Source organism: Lytechinus variegatus, chromosome 2 (assembly GCF_018143015.1).
Source record: "Lytechinus variegatus isolate NC3 chromosome 2, Lvar_3.0, whole genome shotgun sequence".
NCBI classification, from domain to species: Eukaryota; Metazoa; Echinodermata; class Echinoidea; order Temnopleuroida; family Toxopneustidae; genus Lytechinus; species Lytechinus variegatus.
The window spans coordinates 32,108,564-32,129,799 of NC_054741.1; the positions used below are offsets into that span (position 1 = coordinate 32,108,564).

General features: G+C 35.9%; 2 protein-coding genes across 3 annotated transcripts; both read left to right on the forward strand.

Annotated features, from left to right (window-relative positions):
- The first annotated feature begins 4,432 nt into the window (after positions 1 to 4,432).
- LOC121407873 (caveolin-3-like) lies at positions 4,433 to 6,796 on the forward strand. The gene is made up of 4 exons (XM_041599107.1): positions 4,433 to 4,509; positions 4,647 to 4,947; positions 5,255 to 5,347; positions 6,473 to 6,796. Exons 2-4 carry the CDS (start codon positions 4,702 to 4,704, stop codon positions 6,791 to 6,793), a joined length of 660 nt encoding a protein of 219 aa, XP_041455041.1. The 5' UTR covers positions 4,433 to 4,509; positions 4,647 to 4,701; the 3' UTR covers positions 6,794 to 6,796.
- On the forward strand, positions 4,433 to 18,376 carry LOC121407872 (enoyl-CoA delta isomerase 2-like). Of its 2 annotated transcripts, none has more exons than XM_041599105.1 (8): positions 4,433 to 4,505; positions 12,562 to 12,675; positions 13,600 to 13,672; positions 15,106 to 15,208; positions 15,541 to 15,661; positions 16,038 to 16,127; positions 16,704 to 16,847; positions 17,430 to 18,376. In XM_041599105.1, the coding sequence occupies exons 2-8, from the start codon at positions 12,574 to 12,576 to the stop codon at positions 17,580 to 17,582; spliced, it is 786 nt and encodes a 261-aa protein (XP_041455039.1). In that variant the 5' UTR covers positions 4,433 to 4,505; positions 12,562 to 12,573; the 3' UTR covers positions 17,583 to 18,376. The 2 variants fall into 2 exon arrangements, with proteins under 2 accessions (XP_041455039.1, XP_041455040.1); XM_041599106.1 differs by lacking the exon at positions 4,433 to 4,505 and adding an exon at positions 11,085 to 11,237.
- Positions 18,377 to 21,236: the final 2,860 nt, after the last annotated feature.

Here is a 21,236-nt window from a genome sequence, read left to right on the forward strand (position 1 = left end):
CCCCCTAAAAAAAAATTTGCTAACTTTTTTTTTTTTTTTTTTTTTTTTTTTGCTTGTCAATTTTTTTTCTGCGTCCCCCTAAATTCACGTGGACCCCCATTGCAACGTGTGTTGTCCCCCCCTAAAATTTAGGTTGATTACCTTTTTTTTTTTTTTTTTTTTTTTTTTTTGCTTGTCAAAAATTTTGGGAGCACTTGTCCAATTTTTTACATGTGGCCATCCCAAAATTTCAGGTAGACACCCCCAAAATTGTTTTCCTTCCGCCGCCAATGAGTTTGCATATGCCCCACCCCAATGACCCCCACTGGCCACTCCCGGTTCTGTGACCCCTGGCTTAATTGGACTTATGACATTTCAACAGGTTAAAGAAAAAGAAGGGAAAGATAGATTATGGATGAACTCTATATTAGCTGAATCACATATAGCAGGGGCTGCTGAAGCAGGGGCTGGGGGGCTTCAGCCCCCCCCCCCCCCACTTTTTCCCCCAACCGTGTATAAAAACCATAAAAATGACCATAGGTTTTGTGATTTTTTGCGTGATCAGCTCCACCCCCCCCCCCCCCGCCCCGGCCCCACCGAAATGTGCAGCGGTAGTGGAGGATAGGAGCACAGTCAAGGAATGTTAATCAAAGCCAAATGCTCAATCTAGATGTGTTAATAATTCGTTTCAGAAATGAGACTAAAAGAGTTATCAATCAAGCCAAAAGAATTTTTGGGTCGATCCAAATTGAGAGTTAGAATTGAAGAAAAAATCTGGAAATATATTCAAAGTAAACTCAAAGGTCTCAATCTTTAAGGAGAAGGCAGTATACTTTTGAACATTTTTTTTTTCAGCTCTAGCTCATAATATGCCGGCCTGACAGAAGTTATGCCAAACTTTTGACATCTATCAACCTTGACACTGAAAAGGTAAAATTTTTACAGTCACTGCAAAGTCTCCCGCCAAAGGCTTATAAGCATAGGCGTCGATCCTCGGGGGCAGGGGGGGGCGATCGCCCCACCAATGAAAATATTGGGGCAAACATATAATTTTGCCCCTCCCCCCAATAATTCCGGATATGCATTAAGAAAAACAAGATTGTAATGTTCAGCAAGCGAGATTTAAAATCGTGCTCAAAATGTCCGCTTTTCAGATTGGAATATAAAAATTTTCAGCTCGCGCTTCGCGCTCGCATCATTTCTGTAGCAAAAACCCATACTTTTCATGATTAAATAGGTGAATGTTAATGTCCCGTTTTCAGTTCTAAGCCTCGAAAGAACTCCTGCTCCGATTAGCAATCAGGCTTGGATATATAGGCCTAATTATAATATCTTGTTCTTTATCAAAACGTCCATTAAACTGTCATTTTTTCAGATCGAAATATCAAAATTTTCAGCTCGCGCTTCGCGCTCGCATCTATTCTTCTTTTAGATACACATCTTAATCATTGGTACCAGAAATGCTTAGAATATCAAGTTTTCAGGTTACAATATAAAGAAATTTCAGCTCACTCTCGGCACTCTTACATATGTATCCTCCTCATGAGTTACTACAAACAGTCCTAAACAGGCACGCTTTTCCTGTCAGTATACTAAACAAAATTAGCTCGCGCTTCGCGCTCGCATTAATTTGTTGGTTAGATACGTGTCTGTGTCTCATGAGTCATATATATATATATATATATACACACACACACACTATATATATATATATATATATATATAATATAGGCCTACATATTATATGTGTGTGTGGGTGGGTGTTTTGTACGATCGAGCGCCTTTGGCTTTGGAACGTTAATGATTTTGCCCCCTCAATCTGAAAAACGGATCGACGCCCCTGCTTGTAAGTAACCCCTTAAGTAACCCGATTAACATATTAATAGCCCAATAATCTCAAATGTAGTCAATGAATCTCTGATTGGATGACAGAAAAGTTCCATCTAAGGCCTACTTGTGCATAAGACCATGGACCTAGTAGGTCCATGATAAGACAACTCCAAGTGAGCGTTTCATCAACATTTTTGTCCCACAAGTTGTCCCTGACAGTTCCTTAATTTTTGATTGGCTGAGAGGCACTGTTCTGATATACAATCGGATAAAATAGGACTTGTCGGATAAAACGTCTGACAAAATCCTTTCATGAAATGCTCCCCAGGAAATTATCATCCAGCAATATTAACGTGATAGTTCGACGAGCGTGGTGAGCAAAATAATGGACACTGTGGTGAGAGAAGAAATAGTGCAGCATATCCTGAGCAAATATCCCAGCTAAAAACCATATGCTTTGCTGTCAGGGGTGGATAGAAATAATCTGTTGTCATGCAGAGTATATACCAGCATCTCCGCAAAGGAAGATCTTGTTAATCTCAATTACTTCTCGAAGTGATGGAAAATTAATTGCAGTAACATTTGGATAATGATGGTATAATGTCGATATTACTAAATAATTTTAATAATAATAATAACGTTTTATTTAACCAGGGTAGCCAATTCAACTGCTCTACCAGCGGGCCCTGTTAACATAATTATTACCCTTTTCCAATCTAATTGCTGAGCGCCTAAGAAGGCAGAAGGTCCCATTCTAAGTCTTTAGTATGACTCGGCCGAGGATCGAACCCACGACCTCCTGTTCATGAGGCGGACGCTCTACCATTGAATTCTTAGAAAATGAGTGATAATTACAATATACGTTTTGAAATTTTACAATTTTTTTATAACCTGTATTAAAGAAGGTCTATTTCTGTGTTTATATTGTTCTGTAGCTGGATATTGGTTGGTAACCAACTAACCAATATCTGTTTTATTTCATTCACACATTGAATGCAGGATTATGTGTGAATGAAGTACTCCACACTATAAGCATACGTTGTTATATTACACTCTAAAAACAAATCAGTCAAAAACGACTAGTTGATAGGGTCAGCTGGGTGCAACTGTTATTCTAGTCATATTTTACTATTTTCTAGTCATATTTTACTAGAATAGATTTATTTCTGACTAGAATATATGTCAGAAATGTGAATATCAGTGATTGCCATATCAGTTGCTCCCAGCTGACTACTGGTCTACTCGATTTGACTGATTTGTTTTAAGAGTGTATAGTAAGTATATATTTAGCTGCATTTTGCTTCATTTATTATCATCATCATCGGTGAAATTTCTGTAATTTAGTACAATATTTGTAGCAGTAGTTGACAGATCATCATTAGAGTTAGTGGCAGAATACAAGAATCACGGGCACTAGCGTACCTAAGGAGGAGGGGGGGGGGGGCAGTCTGCCCCTGACGAGCCACCACACATGTAAAGGACGTATCCCTGCCCCCTGACGAGCTTGAAAGACCTTTTTTGCCCCCCCCCCCCCCGACGAGCTTGAAGACATTTTTTTTTGCTTGTCAAGTCAATTTTTTTCTGGTACGAAATCTTTTATTTGTTTATTTGTGATCGAAAACTTTTTTTTGCTTGTCAATTATTTTTTCATTGATAACTTTTTTTTTGCTTGTCAAATATTTTGGCGGACGGTTTTGCCCCCCCCCCCGTGGAAAATACTATAGGTACGCCACTGACCACGGGTAATGAGAGTATAGGTTATGAAAGGAAACGAAGCATGGCTCTCAAAAAATAATAAAAGGCAGTCACACTCCTCGCCAGTGCCCATTGTGTGACAAAAAAAAAGAGATTTCAAAGTCCGTTGAATAGTTATCTCATTTTGGCTAAGTTTCAATACTTTTATAGCATGGGATGCTAAAGCAGCATGCCGTTAACGATTATTGACACTATATTAGCACTTTATTCTAGTTAACTGCATGGTATCAGTTTACTTGCATGTTGAGTGTTCATACTGCGTCAAAAGGGATAACCAACTTAAGAAATTTGAACTTTGCTCCATTATCAGCTTATATTGTCACGATCGTGCTGGCAATCTTCGTAAATCACAATCAGTATAAACAAAGTATACTACGACACGTGACTGTATACCTTAGTAGACATCCAAAACATAATTCATAATATATTGCAACTGAGGTAAATGGTCTGTCCTATTTGGAATTTGGGTAAACTTTATGCTTAAATGAAAAATCTTATATAGGTGTTAATTAGACTACCATTAATATTCCTATACGTCCTGGTTTAGGTGATATCATATAGTTTTGTTCTTTTATGGAAGTGTTTTAAATCACGTTGAGGGCCCGTGATACAAGCTTAAGCAATCATCGTATACAATTTTGCTACGACTGATTGCATTGACTACAATATACAATTAATCGTTAAAAAAAATCACGATTAATCTCTAATCTTTGTGTTACGGGACCCGGAAAACGCAAAATAAAAAAAATTGTTCAAGTGTTGCGCTAAGTACTATGAATCTGTTCTTAAAATAGAAGATTGGTAATATGACGTAAACTAAATTGTTTTAGGTGATAAACTTGTTATCAATAAGATCCGGGGTCGTCAAGTCGCGACGGTAGATGGAATAAATTATAACGATTGGTTGCACTCCGCTCAGAGCTGCCTCGTTCGTGATTGCGGTGAGTAAGGAAGTATTGTTTTCTCAAAACTATATCATAATAATCTCACTTTTGAAATCAGATAATGTAAAATTAAGTTTACCCTATTCTTAGCATTTATTAACGAAAGTTAACTAGTTTTTTTTATACTTATTTCGTTAGTGTCTAATCCATCAAGTCGGTGATCTGATAACGATTGTCATTTGAGGAAGGGCCCATGATGTCCATCAACTCTACCACCATGGAAGACACCGCAGGAAAGAACGACGCCAGAAGCCCAGCAACAACATATTTAATTGCTCAAGGTGGCCATTATTATCCCCTCTACAACAACAATGATACCACGGGCAATTATCAGGCACAAGTCCAAGCAAGACCTTGCTGCCACGGAGGCTTAGAGCGAGCGCCACAATCCGCAAAGTATGACGAAATGGACTTGTACTCCCTCAAACCAAATGTCAAGGTGAGATGTGTAAATTATTTAAGTTTTAATCACCCCTTATCTCGACCAACTTTTGTCTCAGCAATTGTTCTTTGATTTTTTTTGTTCTAATAAACATTATTACTCATTTTGAAAGCTACAAACCTTTAATAATTTTAATGTACCACCGATAAAAAATAAACCCAAGTGCCATATCGCTTTTCCCGAATTTCCGAAATAATATATATATTACAAATTTGTTACTGTAAATTGGTATTGGAAACTGAAATGTTAATTGAATTCAAAGACTAAAATGTTTTTGTTTTGCGTCTACTCTCGTATACTTCAGGTTGATTTTGAAGAAACCTTTCAGGAGCCCCTTGGTTCAGAAAGTATCAGCGTGGTGTTTAACTACAACAAAGCCATCTTTAATTGGACTTCGGTGAGTTTTTTCCTTATAAATATTATTAGTCAGAGAACAAGAGAGGGATGATGATAAATACAGACCAGATAAGTTAGCCATTAATTTTAAAGGGATAGTCCTTGCTGAAAATAACAATATCTAAAATGAATAAAGTAAAATTCACAGAGCAAAATACAGAAAATTTCATCAAAATCGGATAACAAAGTTATTCAAATTTAAATTTTATCAATATTTTGTGAAAACAGTTATGTGCACATCGTCATGAATATTCATTAGATGGGCTGATGATGTCACATTCCCACTTTCCTTTTTCTTATTACATGACATCACAAATCTTTAATTTTTTTCATATTTGTGTAAATGATGCGGTCCATAATGATGAAATAAGTTGCGGCAATAAATAACTAAACGCACTTAATCAGTGTCAATCCAATTGTTTTAGTTCTTGGTAGAAAAATCTTGAATAAACCTAATTTCATATAATAAAAAAAAAACCAAGTGGGGATATTACATCATCAACCCTCCTAATGAATATTCATAAAAACATGCCTAGAACTGTTTCACCGGAATAATGCAAATCTTTTATATTCAATATCTTTGTTATTTGTTATCCGATTTTGATCAAATTTTCAGCATTTTGCTCTGTGAATTTTACTTTATTTATTTAGATGTAAATATATGTCCAGCCTGGTCCATCCCTTTAAGTGAAACAAAATCAAACACAACACGGCACGTTTTCCTGTAAGGAGTTATCCATTTATGAATAACGGTTAAGCACTTTCTACTTTAGATATGAAGTGAGGTGGTCATTCATTTCTCTTGTAGAACATGCCATATTCTCAAAGACGATAAACAAAGAAAAAGTACCTTATTATTCTTTTATGGTTGTAATATTTCAGCGTATTTAATAGACCAAAGAAATCCTTTGATGTGAGCTTTCCGCCGCCAATAGGAGGCCCCCCCCCTGGATTCGCCTATATGATACTTGTCAGGTTCCTTATACAGCGTGGTTCAAATTAAAAGAAAATATTAAATAGGCTCTTCTCGAGTATAAAGATGTTAAATGCCTTATGGTAAAAACTCTATTGGCTCCTCAAGTTCGACAAATAAGATTTTTATCCTTTTTTTAATTTCTTCCTACAGAGGGATTTTTACATCTTCCTGTCGGCCCTACTAGGCCCCATCCTTGGCATAGCTTGGGGACTTGTCTTCGCTAGCATGAACTTCTTGCTTGTCTGGGTGGTCAATCCTACCCTTAAGGTGATTCTACAGGCTTGTAGGATCGTGGAGGTGCTCTCAAGGGGAGTGGTCCGATCTTCTTTGGATCCCATCTTCCAATCCTTCGGTCAGATGTTCACCTATCTCAGAGGAAACTTTTCGTTGACTGTCCCGGGCTTGGATAGACTGAGGATGAAGTGTGACCAAATCAGAGTGGCAACCACGTCGTCCGATTCCAACGTTTGAATTGGCATCATCCAAAATACTACTTAATCCCCCCCACCCCCCTTACAACTTAGAGCATCTGAATCAGGGTTTTAGTCCTTCCATTGAATCAACAAATTACAATATAGGCCAACATAAGCAGTTAGGAATCGAACATTTTAATATTTACGTATATCCCAAACTCAAATATAAGCCGTCCAAAAGACTACACAATTTCCCTACAACTTATAAAGTCTGAATAAGTCTTACTCTTTTGATTACATCAAAAAATCACAATGTATTATGCAGTTAGAAAATATTGGAGTTTGATTTTTATGTTATATCCGAAATTCAATGTTTATTTGCTTGTTTGTGAGTCTTTCGTGTGTGTAATCTTTGTCATGATTCCACCCAGGAGTGTCCCAAATTAAGGAAATCTGACGTTTATATTCACATTCGATAGAATTGGGACAAAAATCGCGTCGTTTTTCTATTATCTACTCGAAATGATCATTCATTTCTTATATTCATACCAAAGGATATTCTGAACTCAGGCATAATACCTTACAGTCAGTTCTACAGTTTTCTTCTTCATGATGACAGGCTTACATCTCGGAAGAGGGCATTCATGGCCAAACTTTTATCGGGTCATTTTCTTGCATCAATCTTAAAGGAACTCCAAAACAACTTCATTGGTTAGACGTTTTACATAAAAACAGTTCTTTTTTTCCTGGGTATAACCAATATTCTGTGTCTTCATGATTCGATGCTCCATGAGGGTAATTATAATTATTTCCAACCAACATAAGGCATTTTTTTAGGCATTTCTATTTAAACAGTGTAATAAAAAAAAGTTTGCCCATTCTACATTAAAATTGCTGCTTATGTTTTAACCTTATACTAGACAACATGCTTCCCGCATTGGATAAAATACTGCTCCAAATTGGTTGGACATAATTACCCTCGTGGTGGTAAAGATTTGAACCAATAATTTGTTTTTACAGTGAAAAACTTTTTGTTTAAACGTAATTGTTTAATTTGAATTTTAAATGCGTTTGCATTGATGAAGAAAAATAAAACGGGATAGAAAAAATGTAAGAGTATTTGTTTGGATGAGGATGACGATGTATGTGCTCATGTGTGTCAGAAAGGGTGTGTGGGTGTGTGTGTGTTGTACTTGTTCGAATGCTTGTTTGTGGTGGTTTGGGTCGATGTGGCTGGAGGTATGGGAAGTGTATTTATGGTCATATTATTCATGACAGCTACATAATATTTGGGTCACATCATAAGTACATGTTCATAGATGAAAATCATTTAGAGAGGGGGAGGGGTGTGGCATTGGGAGTAGAGAGTATTTGTCTTTGATACAGTGATTGGATCGAATGAACTTTATAATAAGCTCTTATACGGTGTATTATTAATTGCTAAAGCATAATAAAATTACCATTTATGGAGTATAACAGGGTACAGAAAGAGGGAAAGGAAATAGAGGCAATGCTTTATAGTGAACTACAATAACGGGTCTATACAGCTTTCTACATTATGCAGGGCTTTTGGTAAACGATCGTCTGCAAATTGACGATTTTTACGAAGAAAACTAAACCAAGTCAATACAATAAATTCATAAAGTCTTGTAAATTTCCAGAGGAGTACAATGTCAATAAACAATACTCCTTATTTGCACCTTGCCTTGCCACTCTCGTGACACAGGTAAAGATAAAATATCACCCTTTGGACTAAAATTTTCCGACAGTTCGTATTTGATTTTAGTTAGATATTGATTACCAGTGTCTGCCATTATACATCACATGACAGCACTATCGCGATCCTGTTTAGAAATTCCCTCCAAATGCCCAGCAAATCTGCCTCTGAAAAAAAATACATGTATTCTCAAAATAATTATTCATCTAGAGTAAAACTTAAAACGCTGATAATTTACACATCAACAGGTTCTGTAAATGTTTGATTACTGAGTACTATTATGCAAATAAGTTTAAGTTTTCGATATCGGTAAAAAGTGGGCTTATTCTATCATCTCTTCTGCTCATATATTGTTTATTTGTATAGAAAGGAGCCAGAATGACAAATGATAATAATAATAATAGTAATAATAAGAAGAACAACTACAACAAATATACTAATCACTGGCGTAAATCCGTGTTGATGGGTGGGGGATGACTGAAATATTTTGGCAATTTTTTTGCAATCATGTTTTTAGATATGCAAGGAATTGTCATTGATATGTCCACACTGGCGTTCCGTGGGTCACGGCATTGTGGGGGCACCAGCAAATTTTTTTGAATCACTGAGTGAGCGCGCGAAGTGCGAACTGAGTTATATTCACACCTAAAAAGGGACATTATAATCAAATTTATGTAATCATGATAGGTACCTGTCTTGCTAAACAATGCGAGCGCGAAGCGCGAGCTGAAATTTTCGTATATTTTGACCACAAACAGCGAGATTTTAAGGAATATATTTTAGGAATCCATTAAGAGTATGCATATCTCACCATAGTCATCTGATGTGAGTGCCAAGCGCTTGCTGATTTTATTAGAATTACATCTGAACACATGAAACACGCATCTCACCAATCAAATATTGCAAGCGCGAAGCGCGAGCTGAAAATTTAGATAATTCAGACCTGAAGTGGTGCATTCTAAGGTTTCTTTGTAGGAATTAACTAGGACCATATAGGTATTTCATTGACCTAACCAAATGATGCGAGCGCGAAGCGTGAGCTGAAAATTTTTTATATTCAAATCAGAAGAAGGGACATTTTAAGGACTGATTTTAGGAATTCACGAAGAGCAGACATATCTCACCAATCCACTAATGCGAACGTAATCACGGACAGGAAATGTTTATATACGGAGACCTTAACATGGGGCAATCACTTTTTGAGTCATGTAAAAGAAGCATAATATTATGTCAATATATTATAATTCAAGTGCTAGAAAATATATTTGGTTTATATTGACTTGAAAACGTGATGTTTTAGTACAACAGGATTATATATCTTGTTAAAAAGACAATGTGAGCACCAGGAACAATGAAGACGTAGGCCCTGGGCAAATTATGTTTCATAAAGTTATGATAGACATGTTTCTTATGTAATGTAACATAAATAATTATAACATTATAATGAATTATATTTTCTTCTTTCCCACTACGTTTCTCTTCCTTTCTCCCTCATTTCTCCTTTTCCCCGGTTTTTTTTTTTTGGGGGGTGGTCAGCCGATGGGGAGGGGGGAATGTGCCCCAATGCCCCCTGTAGTTACGCCACTGTATATGTCCATATGGCAAATACCCCTCCGATGTTGTTATCTTTTTTACCCCATGATGGTTTAATGGTTTTATTAGAGATTACATTCAAAATGTTTTGACATTCCATCTTAATCCCTCCCCCAAAACCCCAACATTGATGAATTGGAAGAAACGGGGGTTTCTCTTCAATGTTATAATAATGACAAAAGTATTTCGTTTGCAAATGGTGAACTGGCTCTTTATTTGCATTTCATGATCCAATGATATTGTTTTATATGTTAAGCGGTATTTTAAGAAGAATTTTCACCAACAAAACAATTATCTCTTGTGATTTTTTTTCATTTCTTCCGTAAAAGTGGGGGGATGTTTGTACAGGCCATCCCCCTCCTCGAAAAGTGGGGGGATATATCCCCCATCCCCCCGGGATTTACGCCAGTGATACTAATAATATAGCATATATGAGGCGCCGATTATATAGTTGCCTATTCACTGGCGCACTATATATTGCCCCGGCTTTTGCTCCAGCTGCTAAATGCGCTTGGTGCATTCAAGGAATTAATTCTGCCGGGTACCCATTCACCTCCCCTGGGTACAGTACAGCACAATATAGGTAAATTTCTTGCTGAAGGAAAACGCGCCATGGCTGGGTTTCGAATTCACGTCCCACTGATTGAAAGACGAGAGTCATAACCACTAGACCACGACTCCCCTACAAATACATAGTGTTAGTGGAATGGACCTCGCCTGTCTGACCCAAAAAGTCCGACCAAGCCTCTTGTCGAGGCCTTGGCGGCTGCTTCCCAAGCGAAGCGAGGGATTTCCTAATTCGCGAAGCGAATTAGGCCTTGCTATATGGCTATATGGCTATATCCCTTGCTTCGCTCGGGAAGCAGCCGCCAGGTCCTCGACAAGAGACTATCACCGACCCGGCTTATACATTGGTTCTAACCAAAGACCCTATAGTTTAAACCACAGAGATATACCCCTGTATGTTTAAACATTATCAGCATGTAAGGACCAACAGATCAAAGTCAAATGATAAAATTGCTGTAATAGGCTACCAACTCTAAAACGCGTTTACATATACACATTCTCTTCAAGTATATTTCATATCATTATCTATATAATTCAATTTGATACCTTGAAATTCCAAGTCTTTATTTTATTTCGACCAAGGATTGAGTGGATAGCCCAGCGGAAATATTTGAAACGACGGCAGGTACGTTCTCAAAGGCAGCCCAGTTTCATAGATATTTATGTTCTATTATTCGATATATTTTTTCTATAAGACAGAATGGTGATCTTTTGTACCTGTATTTTTGTTTATCTGTTAATTCTCATTGATAGATAGAAAGAAAGACAAATGAGTATTGAGTATCTGAATTTGTCGTGACCTAGAGTGGTGTATTATATTCCGAGTTGACACGCACAAGACCACTTTATTTGGGGGTTGTATGATATCGATAGTCAATGGCGGATCTAGCTTTTTGCTAAGATAGAGGGGGGTTTGAAAAGTTGGTTTGACTCCATAAAGATGACCTGCCCCCCCCCCCCCCATAGATCCGCCGCTGTTCTGCCTCCGCGACTCTCGTAAACAGTGAAGGGGTGTTGGAGTTTGATCGCACACTATTTTTTTTATTATTTTTAGGGATCCCGAGGAGAATGTGAAACCCCATACCCCCCGATCCGCCACTTAAAGAACAGCTTTAATTGAGGTTGGGTGAATCTTCCAAAGATTTTATTTATCATTTTGTTAATTGAAGATGTAGGACGCAAGAGAACTACGGTTAATCTACGTTTTTTTGATGCTCTGAACTAAACTGAAAGGATTTGATAAAACAATTATTGGTGTTCAGATGTATAGATGAGTCGTAGAGGTTGTACTTACTTGTTTTATGTAGGTTTATATTTTTTAATTGTTGTGGAATATGCGTTTAAACGGGAATCACAAATTTGAATACTGACCTTGAACATATTATATTGAAAAGTTCGTTTTACCGTTTGTAATTTGAAATATCGTTAAATTACGTTCTGTAATCGTGTCTAATCGAAAAGATGATAATGCTTTCTACTGATCTGACCGTGTGCACGATTTATTTCTTTGGGAGGCAAAAAAAGAATCAAGTCTGTATACACGCAAGGGAGGGAAGCGATCAAGTTTTTAACGAAAGCGGTTTTGAAATCAGTTTGTAATGAAAATTGAAGGATGTGGTCACACTTTAGGTGAATTTCATGAAAATATTTAATACAAAACTTAGGCTTTGAAGAATTGTGGGGGAGGGTGATCCCCATGAATCCGTGCGTATGAGACTACTGTAAATATAGGCCTAGTTTATGTTTCAGGCATATTCAAAGTTGCGTGAACCACCATAATTGTGATTACTATTAAACCGATTTCATATTAAAACACTAGCTCCATAATATCTCATTCGAAATGGATTCAGAATAAAATGTTATCCTTATTCACTTTTTCCTCTTAGAAAGTTTGGTCAATCAAGGTCGATTCTTGATCTCATTTGGTATGAACATATTTATTTTCTCAGAATTCAGGCACAATGAGTAGCAATGCCAAAGGAAGCATTTTGTATCGTGTGGAGGATGGCGTAGCGACAATCACACTCAACAGACCGAAAAGGAAAAATGCTCTTACACTTGAGGTAAGAGATTTTGGGGTAGGATAAGTCGAAAGTCAGTAAGGAAGAAGGGGGAAAGTAAGGGGGGAGTAGGTTTGTTGGTTCAGGCATGGACCTACTAGCTAGTAGGTCCACGGTTCAGGTTGAATGCGAGAGAGATAGATGAAGAGGTTGTGTCTACGTGTTCCATAGAGTGTGTGGGAGTGAGGGAGACCCGGAGTGTGTGTGTGTGTTTGTGTGTGTGTCATAGCGTTGAATACGCACTGTTCAGGGGTATTTAAACTCTATGGTCATGATGGTGTGTGCTGAAAGATAAATACATGAAGTTCGAAGGGGGGGGGGGGTATTGAGTGAGGGAAGAGGATGGGGTATTGGAATAACATCTCTACTTAAACATTCGAGAAAAAGAGTGGGTGATTGTTCAGGCAACATTATTTGTGTAACGTCGATTAAACTAGGTGGTGTTCCAAAGAAACAAACAGAGAGAAAAAAGAGGTATAAGGCAGATAAAAGATAGGGAGATATTAAGAAATTATATAACATATAGGAGGATGGGGTACCCTGATCTTTTTACAAGTTGCAACAAAATTTAATGTAGTATAACCTTTCTCATTGGATCATCCCATTCCTATTTTTATATACAGAACTTTCCTTTATTTCGATTACGGTATTCAAAATATAACCATTGCTCAACACCTAATTATTGATTGATACGATGGACTCAGTCTTTGGGAACAATGTGAAATGTTAACAGTCATTAAATATTAGATATGAAGCAAATTCAAATAAAGTGCTTTAATAAAAAGGGAAAATTCTTATTGTTCTTTCTAATGATGGGATAAGTAGATACACATGATGTGAACTAGTAGGCCCTAAAGAAATAACATATTATTTATTATTAATTATCATATAATTATTATCTATAGCACATTATTTGCGTCTTCGCAGATGTACAACGAAATACAAGAAGCACTGAAAGCAGCGGAACAAAATGATGATGTAACCATCGCAGTAATTACAGGTTAGTGATTAAATTTTTAATAATAAGGCATTCAGGCATATAACTTAAGAGAAGTCAATTAAGTGCACAAATTTTATGCCATGCTATTATCGCACGATACAGTGTTTATCACAGTGCAGCATGTACAAATTACAAGCCATTAAGTACCATTATCTTCGTCTTCGTCGACGTCGTCATCAACATGAATCCACAATCCATCATCTCTACCAGACCACAAACATGCACTGCGTCGAAGGGGTGGGAGGGGGCAAGACTGATTACGTCATTGCTTCTTCATTGAATAGCAAAGGGAATATAAAGATACACAACCCTGATCTCTTTTTTATATCCCCCCCAGTTCCTCTCCCCTTTTTTGTCTCAATGTTTCAAGATTCGTAGGAATAACCCCAAGCGCCGCCCCCTTTGCATACACTTTCAGCCCTTAATTTTCTGTTGGTATCATGGTATTCTATGTTACTGAATACAATGCGGGGACGGTGCCATGGGGGTTATGGGTTCAACGTCGCCTATTAGTTTCCAAGTGGTAACAACAAAATAAAGATGAGAAACAGGAGTAAGTTAGAAGAAGGATGGGGGGGGGGTTGTAAAGAGTGTTTGGACTTTCAACAGAGAATTTTGTAAGTTAAAACGAATAAATTCCCATAATGTCTACACCTTCTTTCTCGAGTATATGCCTACTGTCATTGTTTCCGGTAATTATTCATGCATCCGCTTTGTTCTGAAAAAATCTGTAACGAATCATTACATATTAGACTGTCCTTTCTTCCAGAAAGAAAGGTGTATTATATTCATCAACAAAAATGTATAAAAGTGGACCAATAGAGTTACAAATGTCACGGTTATTCTATTTATTCTATTTGTACTTCGAGCTTTATGAAAATAGCTAAATTTGTTAGAACTACATAAGATTTGTTCAGATACCAAAGATTACTAGTTAAGAACACCTTTGTACATAGCTATAGGAGAGATAATCGTTGTAAATATGGTATTTGTTATACTCTCATAACCCAATAGAGTTAATAAATCTACCTTTCCAATGCTGTCGAACAGAAAAAAAATCTATATTTATATCATAAATTTCTTTTTCTTTTCATTAAGAAACACAGAATAAATGCAATTAGTCACATGGACCGGGCATGAATGATGATGAACTGAGCAAAACTTAATGCTTTACATTTTCACCTAACACAACCGCAGTTATCATCAACTTTTGTGTATCCACAATCAGGAATATTCTTAAATTTTGGAATAATACTGGTTCAGAGTACAATTGTCGTTGTTTATTATTCGCTCTGGTTGATGAAATTACCGGGTGAAAATAATAAGAATATGTATACATTGATATTTTGGTTTGATTAGTGCATCCAGTCAAGGATGAATAAGATAATATATTCGATACAAACCTTCTACAAATTACCTTTTCTCTTTTTCAGGTACTGGGGATTACTACTCAAGTGGGAATGATCTGGGGAACTTCATGAAAGTTGACACGACTAATATAGAAGAGGCAACGAAACAATCGAGCACACGATTAGAGTATGTATATGGTGGATAATAACGAGTTTTTGCATTGCGACTGGGCATTGTGTATGGAGTTATAATACCAAAATGAAACTTGTGATTTGTCTATGTCATGTATGAAATAGAGTGAAATAGAGTATATATAATATATTTCCACGTCCAAGTCCCAGTCTTTCCAATACTCGTGTTTTTTTATCGTCATCTTTTCCGTGTCCCTCCCCATTTACTTTTAGTTTATCACTTCAGAAATCCTAAGGCAGCGAAACTTTGCCCATTGTTGCCTTCATCACAATAAGCCGGCTAAAATCATCTTAAATAATTAAATTTTATTGTCTTTCAAATGTCAGGAGATTTGTTAATGCCTTCATTGATTTCCCGAAGCCTTTGATTGCCGCAGTCAACGGTCCTGCAATCGGCATTGTTGTAACTACACTCGGATTGATGGATATCGTCTACGCCAGTGACAGAGTAGGTATTTCAGGAGAACACCCTCCACAAAAGATGAATAAATAAAACTAGACAAAATATAGGACGATATTGAAATTGATAAAAAAGAATAAAATGAAATGAAATATGGAAAGGATTGCATCTTTTCATGTGATATAATGTGATATGTAATACTTTATCACAAATGTTTACAATGTGAGCAAAACGAATTTCCATGTGGACATTAAGATGATATTGAAATTTCATTGAAATTGAAATAAAAATAAACATTAATAAAAATCAACGTTTGAACTGCGTTTTTGATTAACATTTTATATTTATAACCACCACTAAAATCAATAAAAAAATATAAAAAATCAAACATTCATGATGTATATTTTCTTACATTGCTTTGCAGGCGACCTTTCACACCCCTTTTGCTGCTCTTGGTCAGAGTCCAGAAGGATGCTCTTCGTATACGTTCCCCAAGATCATGGGAACAGCGAAGGTGAAGGAAAAAAGGAAGTTTCCATAATGTACTATTCAATTATTTGCCCTCCTACATAATAATTTTATATGACAACATGAATATAACAATGACATTTTGACCATAAACCAGACATAATTGAACATAAAATCAGTTGCAGAGGATGGATTGCCATTGTACGCAAAAATTCTTGAAAATATGACAAACCGAAACTTATAATAATATATAATCATATTATGAGTAGAATGGATGACTAGGTCTACAAATCATTAAAAATCAATTAAATAAAACATGAAAACATAATAAAGTTTGCTCGTTTTATAATGATTAGAAAAATGAGGAAACGTGAATGCACTGGAATCAGTAAATTTGTAAGCGTCAGAATTCTTTTGTAATGTCCACTTTCGATAGGTTATATAGTTGATAGGTGTGTGATAATTATGATCCATAATTATTTAGTTTATTTTTTAGTAATATTTGGAATGTAATTAGGGCCCATCTGATATGTTTATTACTTGGAATACACCCTGAACGGTAAATTTAAACGAAAAGGGGTCTTCATTACGTCTTATTCATTTATATTTCCCCATTTAACAGGCCAATGAGTTCTTGCTATTTGGTAAGAAGATGACCGCGCAGGAAGCATTTGCTGGTGGTTTAGTGACAGAGGTCATTCCTGATTCTCAGTTCATTGATGTAGTAGACAAGAAGATTAAAGAATATGCTAAACTTCCAAGAAATGTAAGTTGCTCTTGATTATAACCATGAATCATAAAATCATCATAGGTCATAAATTATGTCTTAGAAATTGTAAGATTTTCATATATATTTCGACCGTTTATTTATGTTTTACTTTGAATTCAAACTAATCGTTGTTCTGATTATATCTTTAAAAACAATTAGAGCAGATCTGATAATAGTAGGCCTAGCAAGTATGGTAGCAATATTGATAATAAAAATAATGATATTAATTACAACAACAATAATGAAAATGATTCAATTCAATGATGTTAAAAAGAACAATAGTTATGGTTACTATAAATAAGTAGTAATAAAAATAGTAAATAATATTAACGATAATGATGATAAGTACAGCACTTAATGTTTCGGTGACGTCAATGAACGTCTTTACAGATGCCGGATGTGTGTATTCTATTATTTTCTAAATTCACTGTAAAAAGTTCATCATTTTAAACAAGTAAAAAGGTTTGCTCACTAACAACTTCTTAGAAAATTGTTTTTGGTCCCCTCAAAATGTATAGCTTATTACGTTACAGTTCTTATTTATCATGATTATTCAACTTTCTTTGATTAATAAAACAGGCTGTGCAATCTGCAAAGAATCTGATCAGGAATAGTGAGAAAGAGCACCTTCATAGGGTGAACCGAGCCGAGTGTGACCTGCTGACCGAAAGATGGACTTCAGAAGAATGCACCCAGGCCATCATGAACTTCTTCTCGAAATCAAAACTCTAATGACTGAACTCTTTCAAGATTTTTAAGTTTCACCCCAATAGTAACGGGATCGGAATTCAAGATGAAATACTTTCAAATTTATTATTTGCAACTAAATCATCGCTATATGCACTATTTTGCCGACATGCAGTACCCCCGCCCATTCCCGAGTGTATAACATCACAATTTTCACATTGAATTTGCTATTTTTTAAGATGAGAAGAGCTTAAAACAACAGGGAATATTTTATAGCTCAATATATAAATATGATTCTGCACAAGAAATATTTAAACGTTCTCGGAATATATTCACGACACTGTTGATTAAATTATTGTAGTAAAACATGTGCTAATGCCAAATATATAAAAGATAAAATTAGCAGATGGATTTTGAAGAAAAATGCAGAAAAAAAGAGAACTGTGAAGTTGTTGTCAAAAATGCTGTGTTTATCTCTTTTTAGCCAGCATCTGCTAGTGTGACTAAAGATGTTTACTGGCTAAAATCATTTGATATGCATTCATTTCGCATGCATGCGGTAATATGCATGTATGGAATCTCGATTGTGTATATAAGATAAGATTCTACCGAGTGGTATACTACAGCGTGGCGTCACGGGAGTGCATGATGGGAGGCGACCTGAATGCTCCTTTGTGGTTTTTAAATATAAATTTAAAAAAGAATATTTGAGAAAAGTTAGGGGAAAGATAGGAAGGAGAAATATGAGTGGTGAAAATAACTCTCTGGCCCGTATTCTGAAGTCGGGTTTAACTTAAACTCAGGTTTAAAGTTGTGGTTTAAGCATGGATAGCCGATTGTTACATAAATCACTAACAGTAGAGATATCATACTTCAGCTCATTTGGCCCTCAAATCATTCTTAAATCATTCATAATTGTTTAGGAAGTATACATAGATGACTGTCTTCACCATCGATGAATCAGGAAAATGCACAGTAAACATAAGAAACATACAACTTAATAAAAATTTTGATACTTTTGGCTTCCCATACTTAAACCACAACTTTAAACCTGAGTTTAAGTTAAACCCGACTTAAGAATACGGGCCTCTGTGTCGTAGAATTCAATTTTGTTCATTTCATGTTTGGATGAATCCCCCATCCAAAAGAACTTCCAAACATCCTGGCACCGTCCATTACTTTTGGGGATTAAAATAAATTTGTTCCTCTTCTTAATTTGATTCAATTTTTATTTATTGATCATGTTGATTGTATCCTTGATTCTTCTTGTCTTGTTTTTCGACTTCGATTCTATGGAGAATATTCAATACATTCATTAATTAAATAACGTCATAAATGCAGATGTGAAGATTTCAGCAGGTCTACAGCTGTTATTTTGTCTCTTTGAACCGAGGTAGTTTTGTGTCACATTTCTTCTTTGAATCAAATCTAAATTTCAATTCTAACATTATAAAAAGGATAATTTATTCGCCTTATGAATTTGGGCCTCGATAGCAAGAACTCTTGATAAAAACATCAAAGGCAGGAGTTTTTTTGGTATGACTAGGTCAGTGATCGAACCCACGACCTCCCATCCATGAGAAGGGCGCTGTATCGCTAAGCCACCATCCCCGCCTTTTAGCAGGCTTCACGCTTTTTAAAAGAAGATCATTAAAGTTAAATTTAAGAGGAATGATGTCGTTTAGTGGCACTCAATTTCAAATAATGATGACTGAAAAATAAGAAGACTATATGCACATAATTATGTCAACATTTATCTTTCTCTTTTTATCTACAAGTATTTCTCTCTCACACACACCCACATCAATCCCTCATTCACCAATCACCTTATGACAATCAAACTGCTAAATATAGCTACATGTACCGTATTCACACCGTGAACATAAATGATGACAATACCAATTACAATAGCTAGTCGCCTTCCTTGGATGAAATGAAAACAGAAATTTGATATTCACCTTGGCGGGGAGAAATATTGTACAAGTTCTATTGTTTTCGCGACATGACAGGTATGGCGTATAGCACGTCTAAAATAATATATACCTCACAAAAATAATAACATAGCTCGCTGATGCAAAAATAGTTTAATAAAAAGGAATACCCGGAACAAGATACATTTTAAACGCTTATTATTTCTACTGCCATCACTATTGTGATGTTGGGGGTTGAGAACGTGGGAAGCAGGGTGAATCGTTTATTTTTGTTTTCATCGCCTTATAAACCGAAGATGGCTAGTAAGAAGGAATTCTGCTTTCGGTTTGTAATCCTCATATTCTTCACAATCATCAGTGCTAGCCATGGCCAGGGACAATACGGTAAGTAACTATATAACATGTTGATGATAACCTGAGTAACGCTGACGGAGTTAATGACCACCTAATCGTTATTGATGTCTTTAATATCGCAATTAACACCACCACCTCAATCATCATGATAATCAACATCATCATAATTATCACCACCACCATCATCGTCGTCATCAGCAACATCACCTCCATTTATCATCATCATCACCATCATCATCATCTTTATATCATCATTATCACTGAGTAGTATAGGTTGAGTATACACGGAAAGATCAGGGAGACTCCTCATGTAACTCCCTGGAAAGATATACGCCCAGGCGATCTCTTCCACCTGACATATAACATGTTTAATCGGTAAATGATGTGCTAGCGCCTTGACGCTGGGTGATTCTTTGGTGCATTAAGATTAAATTCTCTGGGCTAATTTTCATCTTTGGGAGTTTTTTTTTTAATTTCTAAAAATCATTTAATCAGCCCTTTTGGGTGCTTGAAATCGGCATCTGAGGCACATACCACTTACCTAGATACGCCATTAGCGCTGCCCACATCATCGTCGTCATCAATACCACCACCACTACCACCACCACCAGTATCATCATCATTACCATTATTATCATCATGATGATTATCAGTATTACATTCTTAAAATAGTTGGGCAAAAATTCCCAACTTTTAACCAACCCTGGGCAACATACTGTCCACACAACTATTGGTTAAAATCTGCCCAAATTGGGTAATAAAACTAATAATTGGGTAATAAATTAGCTCAATTAGATAATAATTGCCCAGAATATATATATATATATATATATATATATGTATATATATATATATTTACCTGATACCACTCTTTAACGCGACCACGTAAAATAATAATTCATCACTGCATTTAGCACCATCACTTTTACCACTGCGATTCCCTAAGATAAAATAATGTATGGAAAATTTTGTTCTAGAAGCTGAAGAACTCGTATCCAATCCTTACAACAATTTAGTATTTGCCCCTAAGTTTAATGGTAAGTTAGTAACAAAGCGGAAGAGAAAAAATACATTCAAGAAACGGACTTTCTGTTTTACATAAATGGTCTGCGTCATAATACGCGTACGTACAGTTCAATAATTATTTGCCATAATTACACGAAGGCAATGTATACATATTTGATACATTTCATTCAACTTCAATCCAACAATAAATAAATGGGTGGGAGTATATTAAGCAATAACATTAAGCTTGTGATATTACATTTTAATTTCATTAATATTATCATAGGAACCAGAAAAAAAACTATATATAACTATATATGATCACACGATCAAGGATATTAAATTTATGTATGTTTTGATACAAAAACACATTCCGAAAAACAATTTATAAATAAATATCTATTTTCTT

What these genes read in the sequence shown, in the direction of transcription:
- LOC121407872 (XM_041599105.1), top strand. Translation starts at nt 12,574, where the DNA reads ATGAGTAGCAATGCCAAAGGAAGCATTTTGTATCGTGTGGAGGATGGC. An exon ending in AAAATGCTCTTACACTTGAG is followed by an intron (nt 12,676 to 13,599) that starts GTAAGAGATTTT and finishes GCGTCTTCGCAG; the next exon opens with ATGTACAACGAAATACAAGA. An exon ending in CAATCGAGCACACGATTAGA is followed by an intron (nt 15,209 to 15,540) that starts GTATGTATATGG and finishes TTCAAATGTCAG; the next exon opens with GAGATTTGTTAATGCCTTCA.
- LOC121407873 (XM_041599107.1), top strand. Translation starts at nt 4,702, where the DNA reads ATGATGTCCATCAACTCTACCACCATGGAAGACACCGCAGGAAAGAAC. An exon ending in CCCTCAAACCAAATGTCAAG is followed by an intron (nt 4,948 to 5,254) that starts GTGAGATGTGTA and finishes CGTATACTTCAG; the next exon opens with GTTGATTTTGAAGAAACCTT. An exon ending in CCATCTTTAATTGGACTTCG is followed by an intron (nt 5,348 to 6,472) that starts GTGAGTTTTTTC and finishes TTCTTCCTACAG; the next exon opens with AGGGATTTTTACATCTTCCT.